The 25,355-nt window shown below is 44.8% G+C and overlaps 1 protein-coding gene across 2 annotated transcripts in view; it reads left to right on the forward strand.

Moving 5' to 3' along the window:
- Positions 1-13,743: 13,743 nt before the first annotated feature.
- hspa4l (heat shock protein 4 like) overlaps positions 13,744-25,355 on the forward strand; it is a 77,809-nt gene continuing 66,197 nt past the window's right edge. The window contains exon 1 of one of the 2 annotated variants that reach the window (XM_070871869.1): positions 13,744-14,042. In XM_070871869.1, the coding sequence (XP_070727970.1) occupies positions 13,936-14,042 (107 nt within the window). In that variant the 5' untranslated portion in view covers positions 13,744-13,935. The remainder of the gene's footprint in view (positions 14,043-25,355) is intronic. The other variant, XM_070871876.1, reaches the window with a different exon arrangement.

Consider the following 25,355-nt stretch of genomic DNA (forward strand, 5'->3'; position numbering starts at 1 on the left):
CAGCGATGTCGTAGGGCTGGGGTGATTGACCTCTAACAACCACAATCATCTTTCTTTGTGCTAGGTATGACTCCAGCCAGTGGAGAGTTTCCCCCTGATTCCCATTGACTTCCATTTTACTGGGCCTCCTTGATGCCACACTCAGTCAAATGCTGCCTTGATGTCAAGGGCAGTCACTCTCACCTCACCTCTGGAATTCAGCTCTTTTGTCCATGTGTAGACCAAGGAGGTAATGAGGTCTGGAGCCGAGTGGTTCTGGTGGAACCCAAACTGAGCATCGGTAAGCAGGTTATTGGTGAGTAAGTGCCGCTTGATAGTCCTGTTGACGCCACCTTCCATCATTCCATGCTGATAATTGAGAGTAGACTGATAGGGCGGTAATTGGCAGGGTTGGATTTCATAAAATCATAGAAGATTATGTCACAGAAGGAGGCCATTCGGCCCATCGTGTCTGTGCCGGTCGAAAAAGAGTTATCTAGTCTAATCCTACCTTCCAGCACTAGGTCCATACCCTGTAGGTTACGGCTCGTTAAGTGCACGACAAGTACCTTTTAAATGTGATGAGGGTTTCTGCTTCTACCACCCTTTCCAGACCATGAGTTCCTTACTCCTACCACACTCTGGGTGAAGAAATGTTCCCTCATCACCCCTCTAATCCTTCCACCAACTACTTTAAATCTATGCCCTCTGGTTATTAACCCCTCTGCTAAGGGTCCTTCCTTTCCTCTCTATCTAGGCCCCTCATAATTTTGTACACCTCAATTAAATCTTCCCTCAGCCTCCTCTGTTCCAAGGAAAACAACCCCAGCCTGTCCAATCTTACCTCAAAGCTAAAGTTTTCCAGTCCTGGTACCATCCTCATAAATCTCCTCTGCACCCTTCTAGTGCAATCACATCCTTCCTGTAATGTAGTGACCAGAACTGCACGCAGTACTTAAGCTGTGGCCTAACTAGTGTTGTATACAGTGCTAGCATAACTTCCCAGCTCTTGTATTCTATGCCTCGGCTAATAAAGGAAAGCATTCTGTTATGTCTCGAATAAAGCAATGTGACTGAGTACTGTAGACATGAGTAAGTGTGACCTTAGTTTCTTTATTCTAACTCCAGAGTAATGGTACAGCATGGGACATGGGAGGCCTGCTTATATACAGTGCTCCCAAGGGATGCTGGGATCCCTCGAGACTCCAACAGATGCGCCCTCTGGTGGTGGTAGAATGCTGGTTACATAGTGTTGCATACAAAACATCACTCCCTCCCATAAAGTCAATAGTACACTTATTTACAGGGTGAGACGATCTGAGGCTTTTCGCTCCCTGGTCGATCGTCTCGGTACAAATGCAGGTGCAGGTGAGTTGGTTGGTTCTTCGCTGGGCTGCTGCGCAGCTGGCCTTGCTGTGCTGCTGGGGATGGTGAGTTCAGCTTCATGATCAACCGTGTTGTCGGTTGCCATTTGTGTGTGTGTCGGAGGGTCGAAGTTGGTGGTGTCCTCTTCAGGTTGCTCGTGGCCGTCTGTGAATCGCAGTTTGGTTTGGTCCAAATGCTTTCTGCAAGTTAGCCCATTTGTGAGTTTGACCTGAAACACCCTACTCCCTTCTTTGGCTATGCCAGCAAGCCATTTGGGGCCATGTCCATAGTTGAGTACAAATATAAGGTTATTGACTTCAATATCGCGTGACAAATTTGCGTGATCATGGTACATGTTTTGTTGCTGCTGCTTGCCCTCGACATGATCATGGAGATCAGGGTGGACTAGAGACAGCCTTGTTTTGAGTGCCCTTTTAATGAGCAGCTCAGCTGGGGGAACCCCGGTGAGCGAGTGGGGTCTAGTGCGGTAGCTGAGCAGGACTCGGGACAGGTGTGTCTGCAGGGAGCCTTCCGTCATGCATTTCAAGCTTTGCTTGATGGTTTGGACTGCCCGTTCTGCCTGGCCGTTGGATGCGGGCTTGAAGGGGGAAGATGTGACGTGCTTGATCCCATTGCGGGTCATGAATTCCTTGAATTCAGCGCTGGTAAAGCACGGCCCGTTGTCGCTGACAAGGACATCAAGCAGGCCATGCGTGGCAATCATGGCTCGTCGGTTTTCGATGGTGGCAGTGGACGTGCTTACGGACATTATTACACACTCAATCTATTTTGAATAAGCATCCACAACAGCCAAGAACATTTTTCCTAGAAATTGGCCAGCGAAGTCAACATGGATTCTAGACCACGGTTTGGAGGGCCATGACCACAAACTTAGCGATGCCTCCCTGGATGCATTGCTCAGTTGAGAGCAAGTGTTGCATTGGCGCACGCAAGACTCCAAATCTGAGTCGATGCCGGGCCACCACACATGGGATCTGGCTATAGCTTTCATTATTACTATGCCTGGGTGGATACTGTGTAGGTCGCGTATGAAAGTTTCCCTGCCTTTCTTGGGAAAACCACACGATTACCCCACAAGAGACAGTCCGCTTGTATGGGCATTTCATCTTTACGCCGCTTGAACGGCTTGATCTCTTTATGCATCTCCGCTGGGACGCTGGATCAGCTCCCATGGAGGACACAGTTTTTTTACAAGGGACAGTAAAGGATCCTGTCTGGTCCAGGTCCTGATCTGGTGGGCCGTAACGGGTGACTTTGCATTTTCCAATGCATCCATCACCAAGAGCGAGTCTGCAAGCTGTGCCATTTCCACCCCAGCGGTGGGCAATGGTAGCCGACTGAGGGCGTCAGCGCAGTTCTCTGTGCCTGACCTGTGGTGAATTACATAGTTATATGCAGACAGTGTGAGCAGGAAGATACCTTTGCTCTCTGAGAATAGCAATATGAGCGGCTTATGGTCAGTTTCTAACTCGAACTTAAGCCCAAACAGATACTGATGCATTTTTTTTTACCCCATAAATGCATGCCAGAGCTTCTTTTTCAATCATGCTGTAGGCCCTTTCGGCCTTGGACAAGCTCCTGGACACATAAACGACAGGTTGCAATGTTCCCAATTCGTTTGCTTGTTGTAACACAGACCCGACCCTGTACGAAGACGCATCGCAAGCTAGCACTAAATGTTTACAAGGATCATACAGGACAAGCAGTTTGTTGGAACATAACAGATTTCGGGCTTTCTCAAAAGCTGTCTCTTGTGATATCCCCCTTACCCAGTCATTTCCCTTGCGTAGCAACACGTGTAGAGGTTCTAGCAAGGTGTTTAACCTGGGTAGGAAATTATCAAAATAATTGAGAGTCCCAGGAACAACCGCAGCTCCATCACGTTCTATGGTCTCGGCGCATTCTTGATGGCCTCCGTCTTGGCGTCGGTGGGTCTGATGCCGACTGCTGCGATTCTTCTCCCTAAGAACTCGACCTCTGACGCCAGGAAAACAAACTATGAGCGTTTCAACCTGAGTCCCACACGATCTAGCCAACTTAGAACCTCTTCCAGGTTCTTCAAGTGTTCGATGGTGTCCCAACCTGTGATCGATATGTCATCCTTGAAAATCACGGTGCACGGAACCGACTTTAGCAGACTCTCCGTGTTTTTTGAAAAATAGCCGCGGCCGAGCAAATCCCAAACGGGCGCCTATTGTAAATGAACAGACCTTTGTGCATGTGATGCAGGTGAGGCCTTTCGAAGATTCCACCAGCTCCTGCGTCATATAGGCCAAGGTCAGGTCCAACTTGGTGAATATCTTTCCTCCTGCCAGCATCGCAAATAGGTCATCTGCCTTGGGTAGCGGGTACTGGTCCTGCAGCGAAAAACGGTTAATCGTTACTTTATTGACCCCACAAATTTTGACCGCGCCATCGCCCTTGAGAGCCGGAACAATCGGACTGGCCCACTTGTTGAACTCTATCAGCGCGATGATGCCCTCTTGTTGTAGTCTGTCTAGCTCGATCACCACTTTCTCTCGCATCATATATAGCACCGCCCGTGCATTGTGGTGGATGGGTTGTGTACCGGGAATCAAGTGGATCTGCATCTTCGCCCCCGAGAAACTTCCGATGCCTGGCTCAAACAACGATGGAAAGTTACTCAGAACCTGGGCACATGAGGCATCGTCGACGGACGAAAGCGCTCGGATGTAATCCCAGTTCCAGCGGATTTTTCCCAGCCAGCTTCTGCCGAACAGTGTGGGGCCATCTCCTGGTACAATCCATAGTGGTAGTTCGTGCACTGCTCCATCATAGGAGAGTTTTACTGCTGCGCTGCCAATTACAGGGATCAGTTCTTTAGTGTAAGTTCTCAGCTTGGTCTGAATAGGGCTGAGCTTGAGCCTGTGTGCCTTGTTGCTCCACAGCCTGTCGAAGGCCTTTTTGCTCTACTCGCACCCATGTCCAATTCCATGGATACTGGAATTCCGTTCATTTCAACTTTTAACATGATTGGTGGACATTTCGTGGTGAAGGTGTGTACCCCGTACACTTCTGCCTCGTCGGTTTGAGTCTCTAGTTCAGTTTGATCCGCCTTGGATAGGTCTTCCTCTGCAACCTGGTGGTTTGCGGGGTTTGCAGCTCGTCTGCACATTTGCTGGAGGTGTCCCATTGTTCCACAGCGTTTGCACGCATAGTGTTTGAAGCGGCATTGATGGGCTCGGTGATCACCTCCGCAGCGCCAACAAGGTGTCAAATGCCTCGCATTAACGCTTGATGGCGGACTCTGAGTCATCTGAGGTCATGCAGCTGCAGGCATGTACGTTCTGCCATATGCATTACTGCCTGAAAACGACGTTACTTTGTGTACAGTACTTGCCGAAACATCTTTCTACTGCCAAATTTGTTTGGTGTTATCGCTGGTGGACATAAATGCCTGGGCTATCATTATGGCTTTGCTCAGGTTCGTTGTTTCAACAGTCAATAGTTTGCGAAGGATAACCTCATGACCAATGCCAAGCACAAAAAAGTCTCTTGGAATTTGCTCCAGGAATCCATTGAATTCACAATATCCTGCAAGGCGCCTTAGTTCGGCCACATAGCTCGCCACTTCCTGGCCTTCAGACTGTTGACATGTGTAAAATCAATACCTTGCCATCAGAACGCTCTCCTTCGGATTTAGGTGCTCCCGGACCAGTGTACACAGTTCTTCATACCATTTGGTTGTTGGTTTCATCGGAGCAAGAAGATTCTTCATGAGGCCATAGGTTATTGCCCCGCAGATGGTGAGGAGGATCGCCCTTCGTTTGGCAGCGTTCACACACCCTTCCAGCTCATTGGCCACGAAATATTGGTCAAGTCGCTCCACAAAGGCCTCCCAATCATCCCCTTCTGAGAATTTCTCCAGGATACCAACAGTTCTCTGTATTTTCGCGTGATGGTTCGTTATCCCGTCGCCAGTTGTTATGTCTTGAATAAAGCAATGTGACTGAGTACTGTAGACGTGAGTAAGTGTGACCTTAGTCTCTTTATTCTAACTCCAGAGTACTGGTACAGCATGGGAGGCCTGCTTATATACAGTGCTCCCAAGGGATGCTGGGATCCCTTGGGACTCCCAATAGATGAGCCCTCTGGTGGCGGTAGAATGCTGGTTACATAGTGTTGCATACATAACACATTCCGTATGCCTTTTTAGCTACCTTATCGACAGGTCATGCTACCTTTAAGGATCTGTGGACATATAATCCAAGATCCCTCTGTTCCTCCACACCTCTCAGTATCCTCCCATTTATTGTGTATTCCCTTGCCTTGTTACCCCTCCCAAAATGCTTTACCTCACACTTTTCCGGATTGAATTCCATTTGCCACTTTTCTGCCCAGTTCATCGATAACTTTCTGCAGTCTAGAGTTTTCCTCCTCACTGTCAACCACACGGCCAATTTTTATATCATCTGCAAATTTATTTATCATGCCCCCTACATTTAATTCTAAATTATTACTTTATACCACAAAAAATAAGGGACCAAGTACCGAGCCCACTAGAAATAGCCTTCCTATCACAAAAACTCCTCTCAACCATTACCCTTTGTTTCCTGCCACTGAGCCAACATTGGATCCAAATTGCCACTCTCCCTTGGATCCCATGGGCTTACCATGTGGGACCTTGTCAAAAGTCTTGCTAAAATCCATGTAAACTACATCAAACACACTGCTCTCATCGGCCCTCATCGACCCTCCTTGTTAGTCGGACACGACCTTCCCTTAACAAATCCATACTGACTGATCTTGATTAATCTGTGTCTTTCTAAATGAAGGTTTATACTGACCCTCAGAATTGATTCCAGTAATTTGCCCAACACCTTTGCTTGTAGGAGCAGAAGTATTACACAGGTACTACAGACCAGATTTGAATATACCAGAAATTCCACCTAAACCAGATGAGCTTCAAACAGAACTTCTGGGATTGAAAGACCAAATGCAAACTCGTAAATCTGAAAAACATTGAAGGAAGCAGAACAGAAGATTCAAGTCTCCATCAAATTTATTAGACAGCAACAGGCAACTTAAATTTAATTGTTTTTTTTAAATATAGTTGACTTACCAAAAATGTTGTAAAATTATTTTGCCGCCTACATTTAATAATGATATAAAGGATTTGTTGGGCATGATGTTCCACTATCTAAAAAAAAGGGCATTTGCCCTCGCTCGGGCAAGTGGCTTGGTGGCAGGGGGAGGGGAGGGCTGCATCAGCAGTAACAGGGTCTCCAGACCGCTGGAGACTGATGAAAGTTGATGAATTCAGCAAGTGCCCTGCTCGTCTCCTCTATTTCATTTGGAGCGGGGGTTGTGATCTTAAGCGCACAAGGTAGGGATCCAACTCCCTCTATCGAGTGTGATGTGAATGTCTTGTGATTTATTCAGGCAGATTGACATGTGTATGCAGTCAGGGGCAGCAGTCACTGCAAATATGAGATAATCTTATTCTCCACCCAATTAAATAGTTTTAAAATCTACAATTTTTTCAAATAATAGCCTACTGACTAAAATTCTACATGCACAGTTGGATTGTAGCCATTGCTGCTATATGGGTTTATAGTTTGGTTTTGCTTGTAGCACAAACAATGTGATCCAGTAAATTAACAGCCATTTTAACACCTAATTTCAATCTTTCCTGGTCTGTTGTGGTTTGATTAAACTGGTACAAAGTATCTCAAAGAAGGAAATGAATTGGCCAGAAGTCGATAACAGCATTGATATAACGCCTTTAATGTAGTAAAACAACCCAAGGCATTCACAGGAGCGATTATCAAACAAAATTTGACACCAAGCTACATGAAGAGATATTAGAGCAGGTGACAAAAGCTCAGTTAAAGGGGTAGGTTTTAAGGAGTGTTTTAAAGGAGAGAGAGATGGAGAGGTTTAATGGAGGGAATTCCAGAACTTAGGCCCAAGGCAGCTGAAGGCACGGCCATCAATGGTGGAGTGATTAAAATCAGGAATGGCCACAGGCCCGAATTGGAGGAGCGCAGAGATCTCGGAAGGTTTTAGGGCTGGAGGAGGTTATGTTCCATAAAGAGTAACGATTAAAAGCAGAGCGAGGCTGGCCTGAGAGTGATGCAACAACTCCTGCTCCTATTTCTTATGTTCTCATGTCAGTGATCAGTTAGTGACGGCCAATTGCGCTTCCTGTCCGGGAGCAAAGGTCGCTGAATACAATTCCCATTCCGGGAGCAAAGTTCAGTGAGGGGTCGGGTCAGGAAAAATATAGCAACTCATGATTTATTACCTAATCTCATGATTTTTAAGAGTTTGTCTCATGATTTATGAGACAGTGGTGTTGGCATTACTACAACAGTAACATTCAAAAGAGAACTGGATAAATATTTGAAGGGAAAAAATGGGGAAAGAGCAGGGAAGTGGGATTAATTCTAAAGCTCTACCAAAGAGCCGGCCCAAGCATGATGGTCAAATGGCCTCTTTCTGTGCTGTATTATTCAATTATAAAGTTATAAACTATTGCACAGTATTTACAGTACAGAATCAGGCCATTCGGCCCAACAGGTCCATGTCGGTGTTTATGCTCCACACGAGTCTCCTCCCACCCTTCTTCATCTAACCCCATCAAGATATCCTTCTATACCTTTCTCCCCCATGTACTTATCTATCTCCCTCTTAAATGCATCTGTTTTTTTTCCTCAATCACTCCTTGTGGCAAGTGTAATGTCTGTAAGCTTGTAATGTTTGTAGCTCCACACTGTGGATGTGGACATATTGTGTACTGCAACTGCAGAGTTAGTAATAACAGAACCAGGCTGTTCCGGAGGCTTCCGACAGAGCTGCCTGCCATGTTAGAAGCTGTGTGTGCTGTGCTCTATGAATATATCACATTTGGCGATGAGATGGGATTTTTCGGATGATTTAAAGTTTAAATTTTGTTGGTGAAGGATTCAGCCAGCCGACAGAGAGACTTTGGAAGTTTCTGTCTTTGGAAAAAGCTACAAAAATCCGAGGTAAAATACAGCACATGGTGTGAACAGCTAGAGATTAAAATGGCAGGTGTAACGGGACATTTCGGTGAATATAGACATGACTGGGAACGTTTTAAAGCGTATGTGGATCGGCTAGAAATGTATTTCACTGCAAATAACATAATTGAAGTTCCAGACAATGCAGTGCAGAACCGGGCTGTGTTGGAACGTAAGAGAGCGATCTTCTTATCGGAGGCAGGTCCGGCATTGTATGAAACACTGGTAAATCTGCTTGTGTCTGACGAGCCAAAGGACACAACGTTTAAAGAGATTTTAACGAAGCTGAAGCAGCACTATAACCCCAAACCGTTAGAAATTGCTGAAAGCTATAGTTTCGGGATTCAGAATCAAAAGACTGATGAGAGTATCAGTGATTACATCGTAACATTAAAAAAGCTATTGATGCGCTGTAATTTTGGAAACTTTCAAAACCGAGCATTACAGGATCGTTTTGTTTGTGGGGTGAAAAATGATGTGATCAGAAGGAAGTTATTGATGACGGATGACTTGACTTTTGAGATTGCTTGTCAGACAGTGAGATCGATGGGCATGGCCGAACAATATTCCCGAAAATTAAATAGTAATTATGGTCGTCAGTCAACCGAGGTAAATCACTTGCAGGTTCAAAGTAAAAGACGGTGGGGGCCCAAAGTCTCAGAAACTGGAAATTCTAACAGAGCGTCGAAGTCGTGCTATCGGTGCCTGGGACAACACATTGCTCAAAGTTGTTCATACGTGAAGGCAGAGTGTTTCTTCTGCAGAAAGACTGGGCATCTTGTGAAGGCATGCCAACTGAAGGGTAAATCAGCGTTCAAAGCTATGAGTCCAGCGTTCAAAGCTATGAGTAGAAATTCCAAGAGACTACATAGCATGGAAGAACAACAACAGGTCGAGGAGATGTTAGAGTTACACGTCATCAGGAGCACGAGGTTAATGGACAGCGATTCGGAAAGTATCAAAATCCAAATAGCTGTTGCGGGATTCAAGATACCAATGGAAATCAACACGGGGGCATCCGTGAGTGCAGTACCGGAGTCGCTGTACCTCGACAAATTGCATGATTTCCAACTGGAGAAATTCAAGATTGAGCTGCGAGGCTACTCGGGAGAGAAAATTTCTGTGGTAGGTCGTATCACCATACCGGTGAAATATAAAGGTCAATTTTAGAACTTGCCTCTAATCATAGTGAAAGGAGACAAGTCTGCCTTACTAGGAAGAAATTGGTTGAGCTTACTGAAGCTGAATTGGAGTGAGATTTTCTGTGCGGAAGCGAGATTTTCATCAATGGATGAGGTTATCAAGAAGTATTCGAAGCTGTTCTGCGAAACAGGCAGTCCGATCCAAGGCTTCATGGCGAGTGTCAGCATACAGAAGGACATTAGATCGATTTACTACAAGCCACGCTCTGTACCATATGCACTCAAGGAGAAAATTGAACAAGAACTCAAAAGACTAGAGACTGAGAACATTATTTGTAAGATAAATCGATGTAATTGGGCTACACCCATTGTTGTTGTACCTATGTCCGATGGTAAGGTAAGATTGTGTGGTGATTATAAAGTAACCGTAAACCAGGTTCTAGAGAGTAATGTCCCCAATACATTGCCAAATATAGAAGATTTGTTCACAACATTGACAGGTGGTCAGATCTTCTCAAAACTGGATCTTACGAATGCCTACTTACAGCTTGAACTAGGTGAGGAGTCCAAGTCATGTTTGACTATACTCATCTAGGCCTATATCAATTTAATAGGCTACCGTTTGGAGTGTCTTCCGCTCCCGCCATATTCCAAGGGGTGATGAACCAGATTTTGCAAGGATTTGAAGGGGTAGTATGTTATTTGGATGACATACTAATTTCAGCACCAAATAGGCAAATTCATAATAACATATTGAATGAAGTCCTCAAACGGCTAGAGAAGCACAGAGTACGAGTGTCTGCTCATAAATGTGAGTTATTTAAAAACTCAGTGGAGTACTTAGAGTACAGAGTAAGCAAAGATTGTTTACATCCGACCAAGGAAAAACTGAATGCAATCAGAAATGCACCCACTCCCAGAAATGTCACTGAACTTCGTTCATTCCTGGGTCTTTTGAATTATTCTGGGAAGTTCCTACCAAATTTGGCTACAATATTACATCCACTGAATGAACTTTTGAAAAAACAGGTCCATTGGAAGTGGTCAAAAGAATGCGATACAGCATTCAAGGAATGTAAAAGCAAATTGGTAGAGAGCACCATGTTAGTTCACTATGACATATCTAAGGAGATTAAGCTAGCATGTGATGCCTCTCCGTATGGAGTTGGGGCAGTGATCTCTCATGTATCACGTAGTGGGGAGGAGAGACCAATTGCTTTTGTTTCACGCACTCTCAGTGCCAGTGAGAGTAATTATGCATAAATTGAAAGGGAAGCTTTGGCATTAATTTTTGGGATCAAGAAGTTTCACAAATACTTGTATGGTCGTAAGTTTACCATCATTACGGACTATAAGCCCCTAACAGCAATCCTCCATCCAAAGTCCCCAGTTCCAACATTAGTTGCAGCCCGAATGCAGAGATGGGCTTTGATTTTGTCAGCATATACACATGATATTGAATATAGACAATCAGCTGATCACAGTAATGCTGATGCAATGTCTAGATTGCCTTCCCCATCACAAGTTACACCCAATAGGGAAGAAGTGTTTTATTTTTCATACATTGATGAACTGCCAGTCACAGCTGAAGAGATTGGTAGAGCAACCAAACGTGACCCAGTGATGTCAAAGGTGTATGATTATATTGCAAATGGATGGCCAAACCAGGTAACAGACAAAGATACACGTCTATTCTTCATTCGTAGGAATGAATTATCAGTCGATAAAGATTGTATCATGTGGGGTGCAAGAGTGGTTATACCAAATAAATTCAGGTCCAAATTATTAGGAGGCCTCCATGACCAGCACCTGGGAAAGTGCTTGACCAAGAGTTTTGCACGCAGTTATTTATGGTGGCCAGGTCTTGATAAAGATATAGAGTACATCATGAGTCAGTGTACGACATGTCAATTGGTAAGCAAGCAACCACCATCGGTACCATTAAAGCCATGGAAATGGCCTCCCAGGGTGTGGCAAAGGCTTTATATTGATTTTGCTGAGTTAGAAGGACAACAATTGTTCATTGTGATTGATAGCCATTCGAAGTGGGTTGAGGTGTTTCCAATGTGGAAACTAACAACAAGTAAAATATTGGACATTTTACGGAGATTATTTTCTTCATTTGGCCTCCCTGAAAAAATTGTTTTGGATAATGGACCACAATTTCGTTCAGAAGAATTTGCACAATTCATGAGCAAAAATGGTGTGAAACATACCAAGATTCCACCATACTATTCCGCTTCGAATGGTGCAGCAGAGCACACTACAAATTGTAAAATGTGCCCTCATAAAACAAATGTTAGATCCAAATCCAAGGAAACGACAGTTGTCATTGGATCACAAATTGGCTAATTTTTTGATTACATATCGAAATACTCCTCATACAACTACTGGTAGAACTGCAGCAGAGTTGTTTCTCAAACGACAGCCACGAACCAGATTCTCGCTGTTAAAACCAAATTTGGCACAGTCCGTAGAAGAGACACAATTAAGACAGAAAGAGAATCATGATAGAGGTCGAGTAAAAGAGAGAAGTGTGAAATTAAATCAGGAGGTGAGAGTGAAGAACCATCACCATAAATGGTTAAAGTGGTTACTAGGAAGAGTGGTGAAGATATGTGGTTCTCGCACATATTTGGTAAAGATGTTTGATAATGGACAGGTTAAGTTTGTTCATATTGATCATATTTTACCTACAGACATGGAAGGAGTTAAAGGTGGGAATGATTCAATTATTTCTGACTCATCAGATAGTTTTGATACACCAGTAGCAAATCCTAAATCAAATGTACTGGAAACAAATCCAGGCGAGAATCAGAAAGTCTGAGTCCGAGTCAGGAAAACAAAGAGCCTGAAGTTAGAGTGAGTTCAAATGAAAATCAAGGAAATTCCGTGGAGGAAAACATTCCTCAGGATGAGCCTCGAATGAGTGTGACATCGACACCATGTTTAGAAGGTTCTGCTCGAGAGCGAAGTTACCCTCTTCAAAACAGAAAACAAGTGGTAAAGTTAAATTTGTAAATATGAAAAAAAAGTCTATAATCCTGTGTTATGTATAAAAATTAAAGTTATGTATGATGTTTGTTATAACTTCTTTAAGGAGGGAGAAGTGTAATGTCTGTAAGCTTGTAATATTTGTAGCTCCACACTGTGGATGTGGACGTATTGTGTACTGCAACTGCAGTTAATAATAAACAGAACCAGGCTGTTCCGGAGGCTTCCGACAGAGCTGCCTGCCATGTTAGAAGCTGTGTGTGCTGTGCTCTGTGAATATATCACAGTGAGTTCCACATTCTAACCACTCTCTGGGCAAAGAAGTTTCTTCTGAATTCCCTGTTGGATTTATTAGTGACTATCTTATATTTATGGCCCCTAGTTTTGGTCTCGCCTGCAAGTGGAAACATCTTCTCCATGTCTACCCTATCAAACACTTTCATAATCTTAAAGACCTGAACAGGTCACCTCAGTCTTTTCTTTTCTAGAGAAAAGAGCTCCATACTGTTCAATTTTTCCTGATGGGTATAACTTATCAGTTCTGCTAACATTATAGTAAATCATTTTTGCACCTTCACCAGTGGCGCATTATCCTTTTTATAATATGGAGACCAGACCCAGTATCTAAGTGTGGACTAACCAAGGTCCTATACAAGTTTAACATAACTTCTCTGCTTTTCAATTCTATCCCTCTAGAAATGAACCAAGTGCCTGGTTTGCATTTTTATGGTCCTATTAACCTGCGTTGCTACTTGTAGTGATTGAGTATCTGTACCCCTAGATCCCTCGGTTCCTCAATCCCATTTAGGCATTTATTTTCCAAGTAGTATGTGACCCCCCTTATTCTTCCTACCAAAATATACTACCTCACAATTATCTATATTGATGTTCATTTGCCAATTACACAACCATTCTGCACGTTTATTAATGTATTCTTGTATTATGATTCTATGATTGTGGGTTACCTTAAGTTTTCAAAATCAGACTTTAAAAAAGGCGCAGCTTTAAAAAATAAAACTAGGATTGTGAAGCTGACTAATTTACATGTGGCTGTGAAATGTAATTAACTATTAATGAATTTCATGTTGGCCTCGCACATCCTCTGCTCTTTATGACGCACGGACCAATAAAACGTCACTTTGATCGACATATTGCAAAACCGCGCCAGCAGCCACTCAGTTGACGAATCAGCGCCAGCAGTGGGCGGGGATTTAACAGAAACGTCATGCGTTAGGGTTGCAGCGTTGTTCTGGAGCATTCTACCGGCCGGTTAATACATAGAGCAGCGGCGCGTGTGGCATCGTCCGTCTCACGTTAACGCAGTGCCACCGTCGCATCGCGGCCTGACTTGGTTGCCCCCCCCCCCAAACCAACCCCTCTTTACCAGTGTGTTGTGTACCATTTAAAATTATAAGCGAACAGCCGCAATGTCGGTGGTAGGCTTTGATGTCGGTTTCCAGAACTGTTACGTCGCGGTGGCGAGGAGCGGAGGGATCGAGACCATCGCCAATGAGTACAGCGACAGGTGTACACCGTGAGTATCGCCGGCCTTGTCCTTGGGTGGGTGGTGGGGGGGGGACACGGCTCATGTCTCGACTCTCCAACAGCCTCCCTCCGCGCGATGTCACCATGGTGATGGATTTTTTTGGGGGGGGGAGGGGGTTACTGGTGACTGCGGTTTAAAGGGGGTCCTAGCCAGTAGGGAGGATGGCGGCTCCTATGTTTGTAAATGTAGATGCTGATGCTGGGCCTGGTTGAACCAGTATGCTGCGAACGGGCGGGCTCAGCCTGCACCTGCACCGGGGCGTCGCTTGAGGTGAGGGTCTTTGTATCCGGGGGGGGGGGAAGAGAACGCAGTGAGGAGGAGAGGGAAGCGGCCGCGCACTCGCTGTGGCCGGCGCTCTTTTACTGCAGGGAGTGAGCCAGGTGTGGATCTGACTTGGCTAACCCCTCCCCCCGCCTACCTTTTCGGTCGATTTTGTTTTCGTCGAGATAAAAGTCGTTTTATAAAAATGATTTACTTGATTCTGTGTTTGGCTTCAGTGCGCGCTGAGTTTACCGTCAGTCAGGGTGGATGTGAGCCTGACATGAAGACCGAGAACTGTCCATTCATTCAATCCAACCCACCTTGCGGTCATCTCGAAATGACACGGAGCATCGTTCACCCGCTGTTGATCGCTTTCTTAATTCTGTTTAACGGTTGAGTGGTTTAAACTCCGATTTGCGAACGGTTCCGTTTTTAAAACTGACGCATTCACATGAGACTTATTCCCACCCGTGGAACGTTGCGTATTTCGCTTGCAATTTACGAACCCTCTCTGATGCAGTTGTGCTCCTTCCCGCCCCCTTATGTTACTTGTCCAGTTTAAAGGTCGAGTTATTTTTTAATGACTGATCCTTCAACGTAAACTCAGCGTTCCCTTCATCGTAGAATCCTCGTTGTAACTATTTGTACGTAATCGAAACTGTGTAGCAAGCAAACAATATAAAAATTGCATTTTTGATTGGAATTAGGCAGTAGACACTGGTGATTGGCAGCTATCGAATGTTTTTTTGCCGGAATGAATTTACTAATTCCAGACTTTCGTATTTCATTTATAAACCCATTAATCTTCCATGTGCTTGAAAACTGGAACATAGGAACACGAGTTCCTGGAGCCTATTCTGCCACCCAATGAATGCCTGAACTGTACTTCACCTCCTATTTACCTGCCTTTAAGAAAGAAAGACTTGCATTTATATAGTGCCTTTCACAACCACTGGACATCTCAAAGTGCTTTACAGCCAATGAAGTACTTTGAGTGTCATCATCATAGGCAGTCCCTTGGAAACAGTAGTCACTGTTATAATGCCTTTCATCCACATCCTTTGATACCCTTAGCAGGTCTCCAGTCATCTTCGTTAACCCTTGCCACTGGACCAAGACCTAGCTCTGTCAAGCCCGTGTGGTGGCTGGTGTGCAATAGTCACCACACGTTAAAAAAAATCCACGCACGGGCATCTTCCACCCTTCAGGATATTGTTCAGGATCTGGAATATCAGGTCCTTCATTGAAACACATGTGAACTCATCCCGTTTTGGCATGCAAGCAAGTCATTCTCGATCCGAGGGACCGCCTATGATGTGAAGTTGATACCCTTGCCTAACAAAAATGTATTGATCTCAGCCTTGAAACTTTCAATTGTTCCAGCATCCATAGGGGAGTGAGTTTCTGATTTCCACATTGCTTGTTGTGGAAAAAGTGCTACCTGATGTCACTCCTAAATGGTCTAACTCTTTTATGCCCTCCTTTATTCCCCATCAGATGGCACAGTTTCTCTGTATCTACCCTTAATTAATTTGTTGTCATTTTAAACACCTCATTTAGCTCACCTAATTTTCTGTACTCTGGAACACAAGCCAAGTTTATCCAGCCTGTCATAATTTAACCATTTAAGCCCTCGTGGGGAATCAAGAGATCGGGGATTGGGCATGCGGGTGGTCGGTGGGGGGAGGGTGGAGGAAAGAGTATGGGTAAAATTAGCAGATGGAAGTTCAGTGTGGGTAAGTTTGTCATCTGCTTTGGATCCAAGAAAGATAGGTTAGTGTTTTCAAAATGGTGAAAAGCTAGGAACTATGGATGAGCAAAGATTTCATAGAATCATAGAAATTTACAGCACGGACGGAGGCTATTTCGGCCCATCGCATCCGCACCGGCCGATAGAGCAATCCAGCCTAATCCCACTTTCCAGCTCTTGGTCTGTAGCCTTGCAGGTTACGGCACTTCAAATGCATATCCAAGTACTTTTTAAATGTGGTAAGGGTTTCTGATTCTACCACCCTTTCAGGTAGTAAGTTCCAGACCACCACCACCCTTTGGGTGAAAACATTTCCCCTCTAAACCTCCTACCAATTACTTTAAATCTATGCCTCCTGGTTGTTGACCCTTATGCTAAGGGAAATAGGTCCTTCCTATTTGCTCTATCCTAGGTCCCTCATAATGTTATCCACCTCAATAAGGCCTCTCCTCAGCCCTCCTCTATTCCAAAGAAAACAAACTCAGCCTATCCAGTCATTCCTCATAGCTAAAATTCTCCAGTCCAGGTAACATCTTGGCAAATCTCCTCTGCACCTTCTCTAATGCAATCACATCTTTCCTGTAATATGGTGACCAGGACTGCACGCAGTACTCTAGCTGTGGCCTAATTAGTGTTTAATACAATTCAAGCATAACCTCCCATCTCTTGTATTCCATGCCTGGGCAAGTATTCCGCATGCCTTCTTAACCTTAATTCAATCAAGTTAGTTGGACACGACCTTCCCTTAACAAATCCACGCTGACTGTCCTTAACTACCTGGCCTGCTACCTTCAGGGATCTGTGGATATGCACTCCAAGGTCCCTTTGTTCCTCTACACTTAGTGTCCTACCATTTAATGTGTATTCCCTTGCCTTGTTAGCCCTCCCCAAATGCATTACCTCGCATTTCTCGAGATTGAATTCCATTTACCATTGTTCTGCCCACCTATCCAGTTCATTGATATCTTCCTAAAGTCTACAGTTTTCTTCATCATTATCAACCACAAAGCCAATTTTTGTATCGTCTGCAAACTTCTTAATCATACCCCCTTCTTTCAAGTCTAAATCATTGATTTATATACCACAAAAAGCAAGGAACCTAATACTGAGCCCTGCAGAACCCCACTGGAAACAGCGTTCCAGTCACAAACACTCATCGACCATTACCCTTTGCCCCCTGCCTCCTGAGCCAGTTTTGGATCCAACTTGCCACTTTGCCATGGATCCCATGGGCTTTTATAGTTTCATGACCAGTCTGCTATATGAGACCATATCCCCTGGCATGTTCTCTTTCCAAATAAGAGAAATGAGATCATGTATTCGCGCCAATAATGCTTCTCCACCATATTTTAGTGCTTCGGCAGGGATTCCATCTGCTCCTGAGGCCTTGTTCTTCAGTTGTCGAATGGCCTTTTCAACCTCTTGCTGGGCTGGGGTAGTTCTGAGGTGGTGGCACGTAGCATGGAGTCGAGTACATTTGCGTCGAAGACGGAGCCTCAGTTGAGATCCTTGAATTGCTCCTTCCAGCGAGCACTGACTGCCTCTCTGTCCTTGATGAGAACTTCTCCGTTCTTGGACCGCAGTGGGATAGGACCTTGGGTGCTTGGGCCGTAGGTGGTCTTTACTGCACTGAAGAATCCTTGCTGTCTACCACAGGGAAAGTTATTGCAAGAATCCTCCTCAACCGTCTTCTCCCTGTGGCAGAAGAGCTCCTCCCAGAGTGACAAAGGATTTTATTTGTTACTTTGAGAGCCATTTTGGTCCTGTGGCAGTGGGAAAACCTAATCAGTGTTGGAAATAATCTCCTTACGGCTATCTCTGGTCACTTTTAAATAATCAGGTTCGAGTGCAAACCAAATATGGTGGATGTATTGTGTTTAATCAGTTTAGGACGGAATATGACACATTAGTTATATAGCAAAAACATACGACCATGATAAGTAGCTGATTCCGATCCGATCGGACAGACGGTTGACACCGACCCGTGAGCAGTTCTCTGAGCGGCTTCTCTTCCTTTCATCCTAGAGTCTCTTCCTCCGCTTTCAGGGGGTCACTTTTATTCTATTTTTAGGGGTGGGCCTGAAACGGGATATTGATGAGGACTTTTAACCTATGGAGGATCCCCTAAAATCTCAATATCGAATGCGGCTTCAAGTTCTTTGTCTTGATTCTTGAAACAAAGCCTACCCTAAAGTTGTCTCATAATCTTGTTCACATGTCTTTTCTGTTTATACTTACTGAGGGGCCTTCCTTTTGGAATCTTGTCTTGTCTCTCTCGCCCCTATGGTCTCTGGTATAATCAATACAAGGCCTAGTCCTCTATCCGTACAATTGAGGCCCAAAGCAGAGCTTTCTCTTCAACCGCTTGTTACCTGTTTTATGACCTACAAACTGCTTTGTGTTTACGCTAACTTCCCCAGCTTCCTTCCATTATCTTCGCAAGCAGTTCTAAGCTAACTTCAATTTCTACAGTAGCGTTATACATAAAATACATCAGCAAGGTTCAGGTCTTAACATTAAAAACAACAGATAACCGCTTAGCAATGAGTGTATATGGTACATAATACTATACCCTCTGCATGCAACCAAAACATTAGCACTTCTAAGCATCTATTTAGTCTGAGGAGACTTACATAACCATTTAAACACAGCATTCTTCATGTCACAGTTTTAGTCGCATAACCATACACATTTTAGGCATCTTTAGTTTCTAACAGTCCCCATCTTGAGAGGGAGAAAACTCTCTTTCGACCCCTCCTTTTCGAGTCTTTCGCATCCTTGCCAACTCTAGAGTATTGGTACGATGGTTCAATGACATGACATAATTAAAACTAAGACAACCAGGCATTCAGCAATTACTTGGGCTGCTGAAACCATTTGTGCCCAAGGATGCTGATGAGCATTATGGGCTACTTCCCACCACTTGTGGTCCCATAGAAACATAGAAAATAGGTCCAGGAGTAGGCCATTAGGCCCTTCGAGCCTGCACCACCATTCAATAAGATCATGGCTGATCATTCACCTCAGTACCCCTTTCCTGCTTTCTCTCCATAGCCCTTGATCCCTTTAGCCGCAAGGGCCATATTTAACTCCCTCTTGAATATATCCAATGAACTAGCATCAACAACTCTCTGCGGTAGAGAATTCCACTGGTTAACAACTCTGAGTGAAGAAGTTTCTCCTCATCTCAGTCCTAAATGGCTTACCCCTTATCCTTAGACTGTGTCCGCTGGTTCTGGACTTCCCCAACATTGGGAACATTCTTCCTGCAGCTAACCTGTCCAGTCCCGTCAGAATTTTATGTTTCTATGAGATCCCCTCTCATCCTTCTAAACTCCAGTGAATACAGGCCCAGTCGATCCAGTCTCTCCTCATGTCAGTCCTGCCATCCCGGGAATCAGTCTCGTGAACCTTTGCTGCCCTCCCTCAATAGCAAGAACATCCTTCCTCAGATTAGGAGACCAAAACTAACACCATATTCCAGGTGAGGCCTCACCAAGGCCCTCCCTGCTCCTATACTAAAATCCCCTAGCTATGAAGGCCAACATGCCATTTGCTGCCTTCACCGCCTGCTGTACCTGCACGCCACCTTTCAATGACTGATGTACCATGACACCCAGACCTCATTGCATCTCCCCTTTTCCTAATCTGCCGCCACTCAGATAATATTCTGCCTTTGTGTTTTTGCCCCCAAAGTGGTAACCTCACATTTATCCACATTATACTGCATCTGCCATGCATTTGCCCACTCACCTAACCTGTCCAAGTCACCCTGCAGCCTCTTGGCATCCTCCTCACAGCTCACACCACCAGCTTAGTATCAAATGCAAACTTGGAGATATTACACTCTATTCCTTCGTCTAAATCATTAATGTATATTGTAAATAGCTGGGGTCCCAGCACTGAGCCCTGCCCCACTAGTCACTGCCTGCCATTCTGAAAAGGACCCGTTTATCCCGACTCTCTGCTTCCTGTCTGCCAACCAGTTCTCTCCACGTCAGTACATTACCCCCAATACTATGTGCTTTAATTTTGCACACCAATCTCTTGTGTGGGACCTTGTCACAAGCCTTTTGAAAGTTCAAATACACCATATCCACTGGTTCTCCCTTGTCCACTCTACTAGTTACATCCTCAAAAAATTCCAGATTTGTCAAGCATGATTTTTCTTTCATAAATCCATGCTGACTTGGACCGATCCTCTCACTGCTTTCCAAATGTGCTGCAATTTCATCTTTAATAATTGATTCCAACATTTTCCCCACTACTGATGTCAGGCTAACCAGTCTATAATTACCTGTTTTCTCTCCCTCCTTTTTAAAAAAAATTGTTAAATTAGCTACCCTCGAGTCCTTAGGAACTGATCCAGAGTTGATAGACTTTTGGAAAATGATCACCAATGCATCCACTATTTCTAGAGCCACTTCCTTAAGTACTCTGGGATGCAGACTATCAGGCCCCGGGGATTTATCGGCCTTCAATCCCATCAATTTCCCGAACACAATTTCCTGCCTAATAAGGATATCCTTCAGTTCCTCCTTCTCACTCGACTCTCGGTCCTCTAGTATTTCCAGTAGGTTATTTGTGTCTTCCTTCGTGAAAACAGAACCAAAATATTTGTTCAGCTGGTCTGCCATTTCTTTGTTCCCCATTATAAATTCACCTGAATCTGACTGCAAGAGATCTACGTTTGTCTTCACTAATCTTTTTCTCTTCACTAACTTTCTCAATTTGGGCAATTTCTTGCTGCATTTTAACCATGTTTCTGGGAGGTACTGCTTCTTCCTTTAACTATTTTGACCTTCATAGAATCTACGTGGGAACATGAGGCAATGTCTATTCTATTCCATGCTGCTATTCTATTCCATGCTGCAGTTCCTGCGGTGGCTCCTATTCCTATCCATTCTCCCAACCCTTGCTTATTTTTCAACTTACTCGTACCATTTCCTCCACCTACCATGGTTCGTGCCATTGTCCATCAATCGGGGGCCAAGATTCGTCGCTGTCTTTTCCTGCATTCCTTTCAATAAAATCCTTAATATGCCTCACCAGATAACTAAAATAGCTTGTGTGTGGTTGCACGGGCCCTTTGGCATTTGGATTGCTGAAAGATTAAATATCACTGGGACAATCTCATGTCTAACATCGCTATACAGGCTCTCATGGGTGCGAGTTACTAATAAACCATTTTTGGGACCTTCTGTTATTTCAGCACAGTTTCCTTTCCTATTACTGGTTTTATTTACTGTGGTGTATCTCTCTTTTGTGTTATTACAATTACACCTCCACTACTCACACCATATAGCGCAGCATTGTGTGTTATTTCTCGTATTATTTTCTTGCCACCTGGCTTTCCACTGATATTCACCCTCGTGTCTCAGCCAAAAAGATGGCCAATTCAAATCATATTTCTTAATGTCCCATTTTTTGCTTTTTACTTCATAGGATATTCCAATTAGTCCAGTTTTAATCAGTGCTGTGGATACTTTCCTGGGGCTTTGCCTTCCGTGGCCTCTGGGTTGTATCCCTCTGTGCTGCAGTGTAGTTGTACCCGAAATCCATTTCCTTCAGGAACCAAAAGATGGTGCTTCCAAGTGTCAGTGGATGTACCACACACCTTTCGCATATGAATTTTACTTTGCATATTTCCTTCAAAACTTGACATGATATACCCTCGCCGTTGGAATCCGTAGTATTCCATCCAGACCGTAGAGATTGAAGAGGCATTCGAGTGTCTTGTATATATGATGACTAATTGATGCAGCGTGTTACATGTTTCATTATCGTTATTCACTGGTTTTGTAAGATAAAATATGCAATATTTAATCTTTCATAGTTTTCAACTGATATATGGTACCATTTAGCCACCTTAGTTTCTCCCCCTTTCTCCCCCCCCCCCCCCCCCGCCTTTTTTTCCCCCCAGGGAATTGCACCCGATAAACTGAAGGACTGGCCCTGTCAATAATCAGAAAGGGACTATTCCACTTTGGTTCGAAGCAATGTTTCCTCTTTCCATAGTTTAGTACTATTACAACATCTCCCACTTGATACTCAAATAGTCGAACTTTCTTGTTGAGTATTTCTTTGCCTGGCTTTTTGATTTGCCTGTTTGTGTAGCTCCAAACATGTTAGTTTGTTTTATGTTCTCTACCACCACTTCAAGTCATTTTTGGTTGGCAATTGCCTGCACTAAGGGTGTGGCCGTGAGTCTGAGAGCTCATCTCCACTACGAGAAACAGACAAAATGTTTTGCCCTTGTCTGATTGCATTCCATGGCCTCAACTGCTGCCAAAAGGCTTTCTAACTGCTGCTGCTGCACAGATTTCAAATCCGGCCCGTTACCTTCACGGATTGGGGTTTGGTAACATGGGCCATTATTCGGACATCAACTAGCGGCATTCGCAAGCATAATGTCCGGGCTTGTAACAGTTATAACAAATTAAATTTCCTCTGTCTCCCAGCTGAGGAGGGATCTGTAGAATCTGAGGACCCTCCACCGCCAACACTTTGGACTCCGTAGGGGCGAGGGATGATTTAACTTGGTCCCAAGCTCGAGTGCAAGAGTCCAACAGATCAGCTCACAGGGTTCCCTGTTGGACGGTAATACCAAGAATGTCCCTTCTGGTGGGGTAAGAGAGTATTGATGAATGTCAGTTTAAATCCCTTAGTTTCCCCAAAACTCTTGACCATCACGGTTTTCCTGGGACCGGTCGTACAAATCATATAGTCGATTTGCAAAGGCCATGGGATGTTCGTTGGCCTCTTGCCAGACATCCCCAGCCACGCGGGTGAAATTGACTGACTTCATGCCCAAACGGCTACAAATTGCATCCATGACATTCCACCAAACCTTACTTTTATCATAGATTGCTCGTGGGAGTGAAGCCTTGAGTTGCTGTGAGGCATTTGCCAACAAAATTTGTTTTAAGTCTGTCAACTCTAACTCTGGGTGACATTGACAGAAATCACCCCAGTCACATGTTAGGGCAACTAGGTTTGGCTCCAATTCTTCAGCCAGTGCTTTGCACTCCAGCGCAGTCAAACTTTTATTAGTAGGTTGTAGGCTATAGAGGAGGTATCATTATCGAATTCATCATCCGAGGGGGTAGGGTCACCAAACCAAGTGGTAGTAGTGACTATATTAACCTGCTTGGTTTCTACCGGGGCAGTGGGTGTAGTGACTACATCCTACTTGGTTTTTAACGGGGCAATTTGTCCTGGATAGGGAAGAGGATGCGCAGAAAGTGAGGCATTATTTTGGCGGGTGGGGTTATTATTGCACTGGGCTTTTCTTGTTTGGTCGTCCAAATTAATAATAGGATTCCCGGGTTTATGGCGACCGACGACGGCAATAGCCGCCGTTTGTCTCACCAGGTTTCCCTTCAATTCCATAATTTATAATTTGTATTGAGTATGGTCGGCGCTCGCCAGAGGGGGTTTCTTGAGTAATTCTTAAGTTGTGAGATAAGGGATTCATTTTTAATTTCTATAGCCTTGTTATCCTCATAGACCTGATGGTGGCATCTTGAAGCAAGTTGTGCTTCAGCTGCCGAGGCTTGCTCTTGACGGAGAAGAGCACAGGCTGTAATGTGTTGTGATGCCAGTCCTGTTAAGTCCCTTTCAAGTTGTACATTCTGTCTTTCAGGAGCACAACTTTGCTTCCCAGTCGAAGGACACATAAGTGGCTGCGTAAGCCAGCCTATTTCTGGCTTCCTTAACTTTTACATTTCTTCGCATCTATCTGGGACACTATTTCGCCACAAATCTGAGTACCGCTTCTCGTCACCCTGCACTATTCCGATTACTGCTTGGGCTCCTGGGGCCCTTATCTGAGAGACTGTTCGCAACTTTGTTTCTAAAATATGTAGCTGCCATCCCGATAACACTGCTTAGTATCTTTATAAACCAAAACTGTCCTCAACTCTTTTCGAACACAACCACCCTTTTGCACTCGCCAATTTGTTAGAAATAGCCTCTTTACGGCTATCTCACTTTAAATAATCAGGTTCGAGTGCAAACCAATATGGTGGGTATATTGTGTTTAATCAGAATTTAAGGAATATAACACATTAGTTATACATACGACAAAACCATCCGACCTTTAAGTAGCTGATGCCAGTCCGATTGGACAGATGTTTGACAAATGTGAGCAGTTCTGAGAGGCTTCTCTTCCTTTTCATCTAGACTCTCTCTCTCTCTCTCTCTCTCTTTCCCTCCCCCCCCCCCCCCCCCCCACTCCATGTGAGTACAAGCTTTCAGGAGGTGACTTTTATTCTATTTTTAGGGGTGTGCCGGAAACGGGATAGTGACCCATGTTGCTGGCAAAGCCAGCGTTTATTGTCCTTGAGAAGGTGCTGGTGAGCCGCCGCCTTGAACCGCTGCAGTCCATGTGGTGAAGGTACTCCCACAATGCTGTCAGGGAGGGAGTTCCAGGATTTGAACTCCGCGACTATGAAGGAATGGCGATATACTTCCAAGTTTGAATGGTGTGTGGCTTGAAGGGGAACACGGAGGTGGTGGTGGTCCCAATCACCTCCTGCCCTGGTCCTTCTATGTGGCAGAGGTCGTGGGTTTGGGAAGTGCTGCCGAAGAAGCCTTGGCGAGTTGCTGCACTGCATCTTGTAGATAGTACACACTGCAGCCACGGTGAGGTGGAGGGAGTGAATGTTTAAGGTGGTGTATGGGGTACCAATCAAGGCGGCTGCTTTATCCTGGAGAGTGTCGAGCTTCGCGTGTTGGAGCTGCACTCATCAAGGCAAGTGGAGAATATTCCATCACACTCCTGACTTGTGCCTTGTAGATGGTGGAAAGGCTTTGGGGAGTTGGGAGGTGAGACACTCGTCGCAGAATACCCAGCCTCTGACCTGCTCTTGTGATCGGGGCCCAGGAGAAGCGTGAGTTCAGGGCCCAGGGGAAGCACGGGCCAGCCCACACTGCAATATGTGTGCGCACTAGGTCCGTGCAGCAGAGCAGGTCTTCAGTCTTGCCACTGGACCAAGACCCAGCTCTGCCAAGCCCGTGTGGTGGCTGGTGTGCAACGGCTACCACGTGTTTTTTTTAAATCCACGCACAGGCATCTTCCACCCTTCAGGATGTAGTTCAGGACCTGGAATATTAAGTCCTTCATTGAAACACCTGTGAACTCAACCTTTTTTGGTGTGGAAGCAAGTCATCCTCGTTTTGAGGGACTGCCTATGATGATGATGATGATGATGATGATTGTTACCACAGTATTTGTGGCTGGCCCAGTTAAGTTTCTGGTCAATGGGGACCCTCAGGATATTGATGGT

This window comes from Pristiophorus japonicus, chromosome 2, assembly GCF_044704955.1.
Source record: "Pristiophorus japonicus isolate sPriJap1 chromosome 2, sPriJap1.hap1, whole genome shotgun sequence".
Lineage (NCBI taxonomy): Eukaryota > Metazoa > Chordata > Chondrichthyes > Pristiophoridae > Pristiophorus > Pristiophorus japonicus.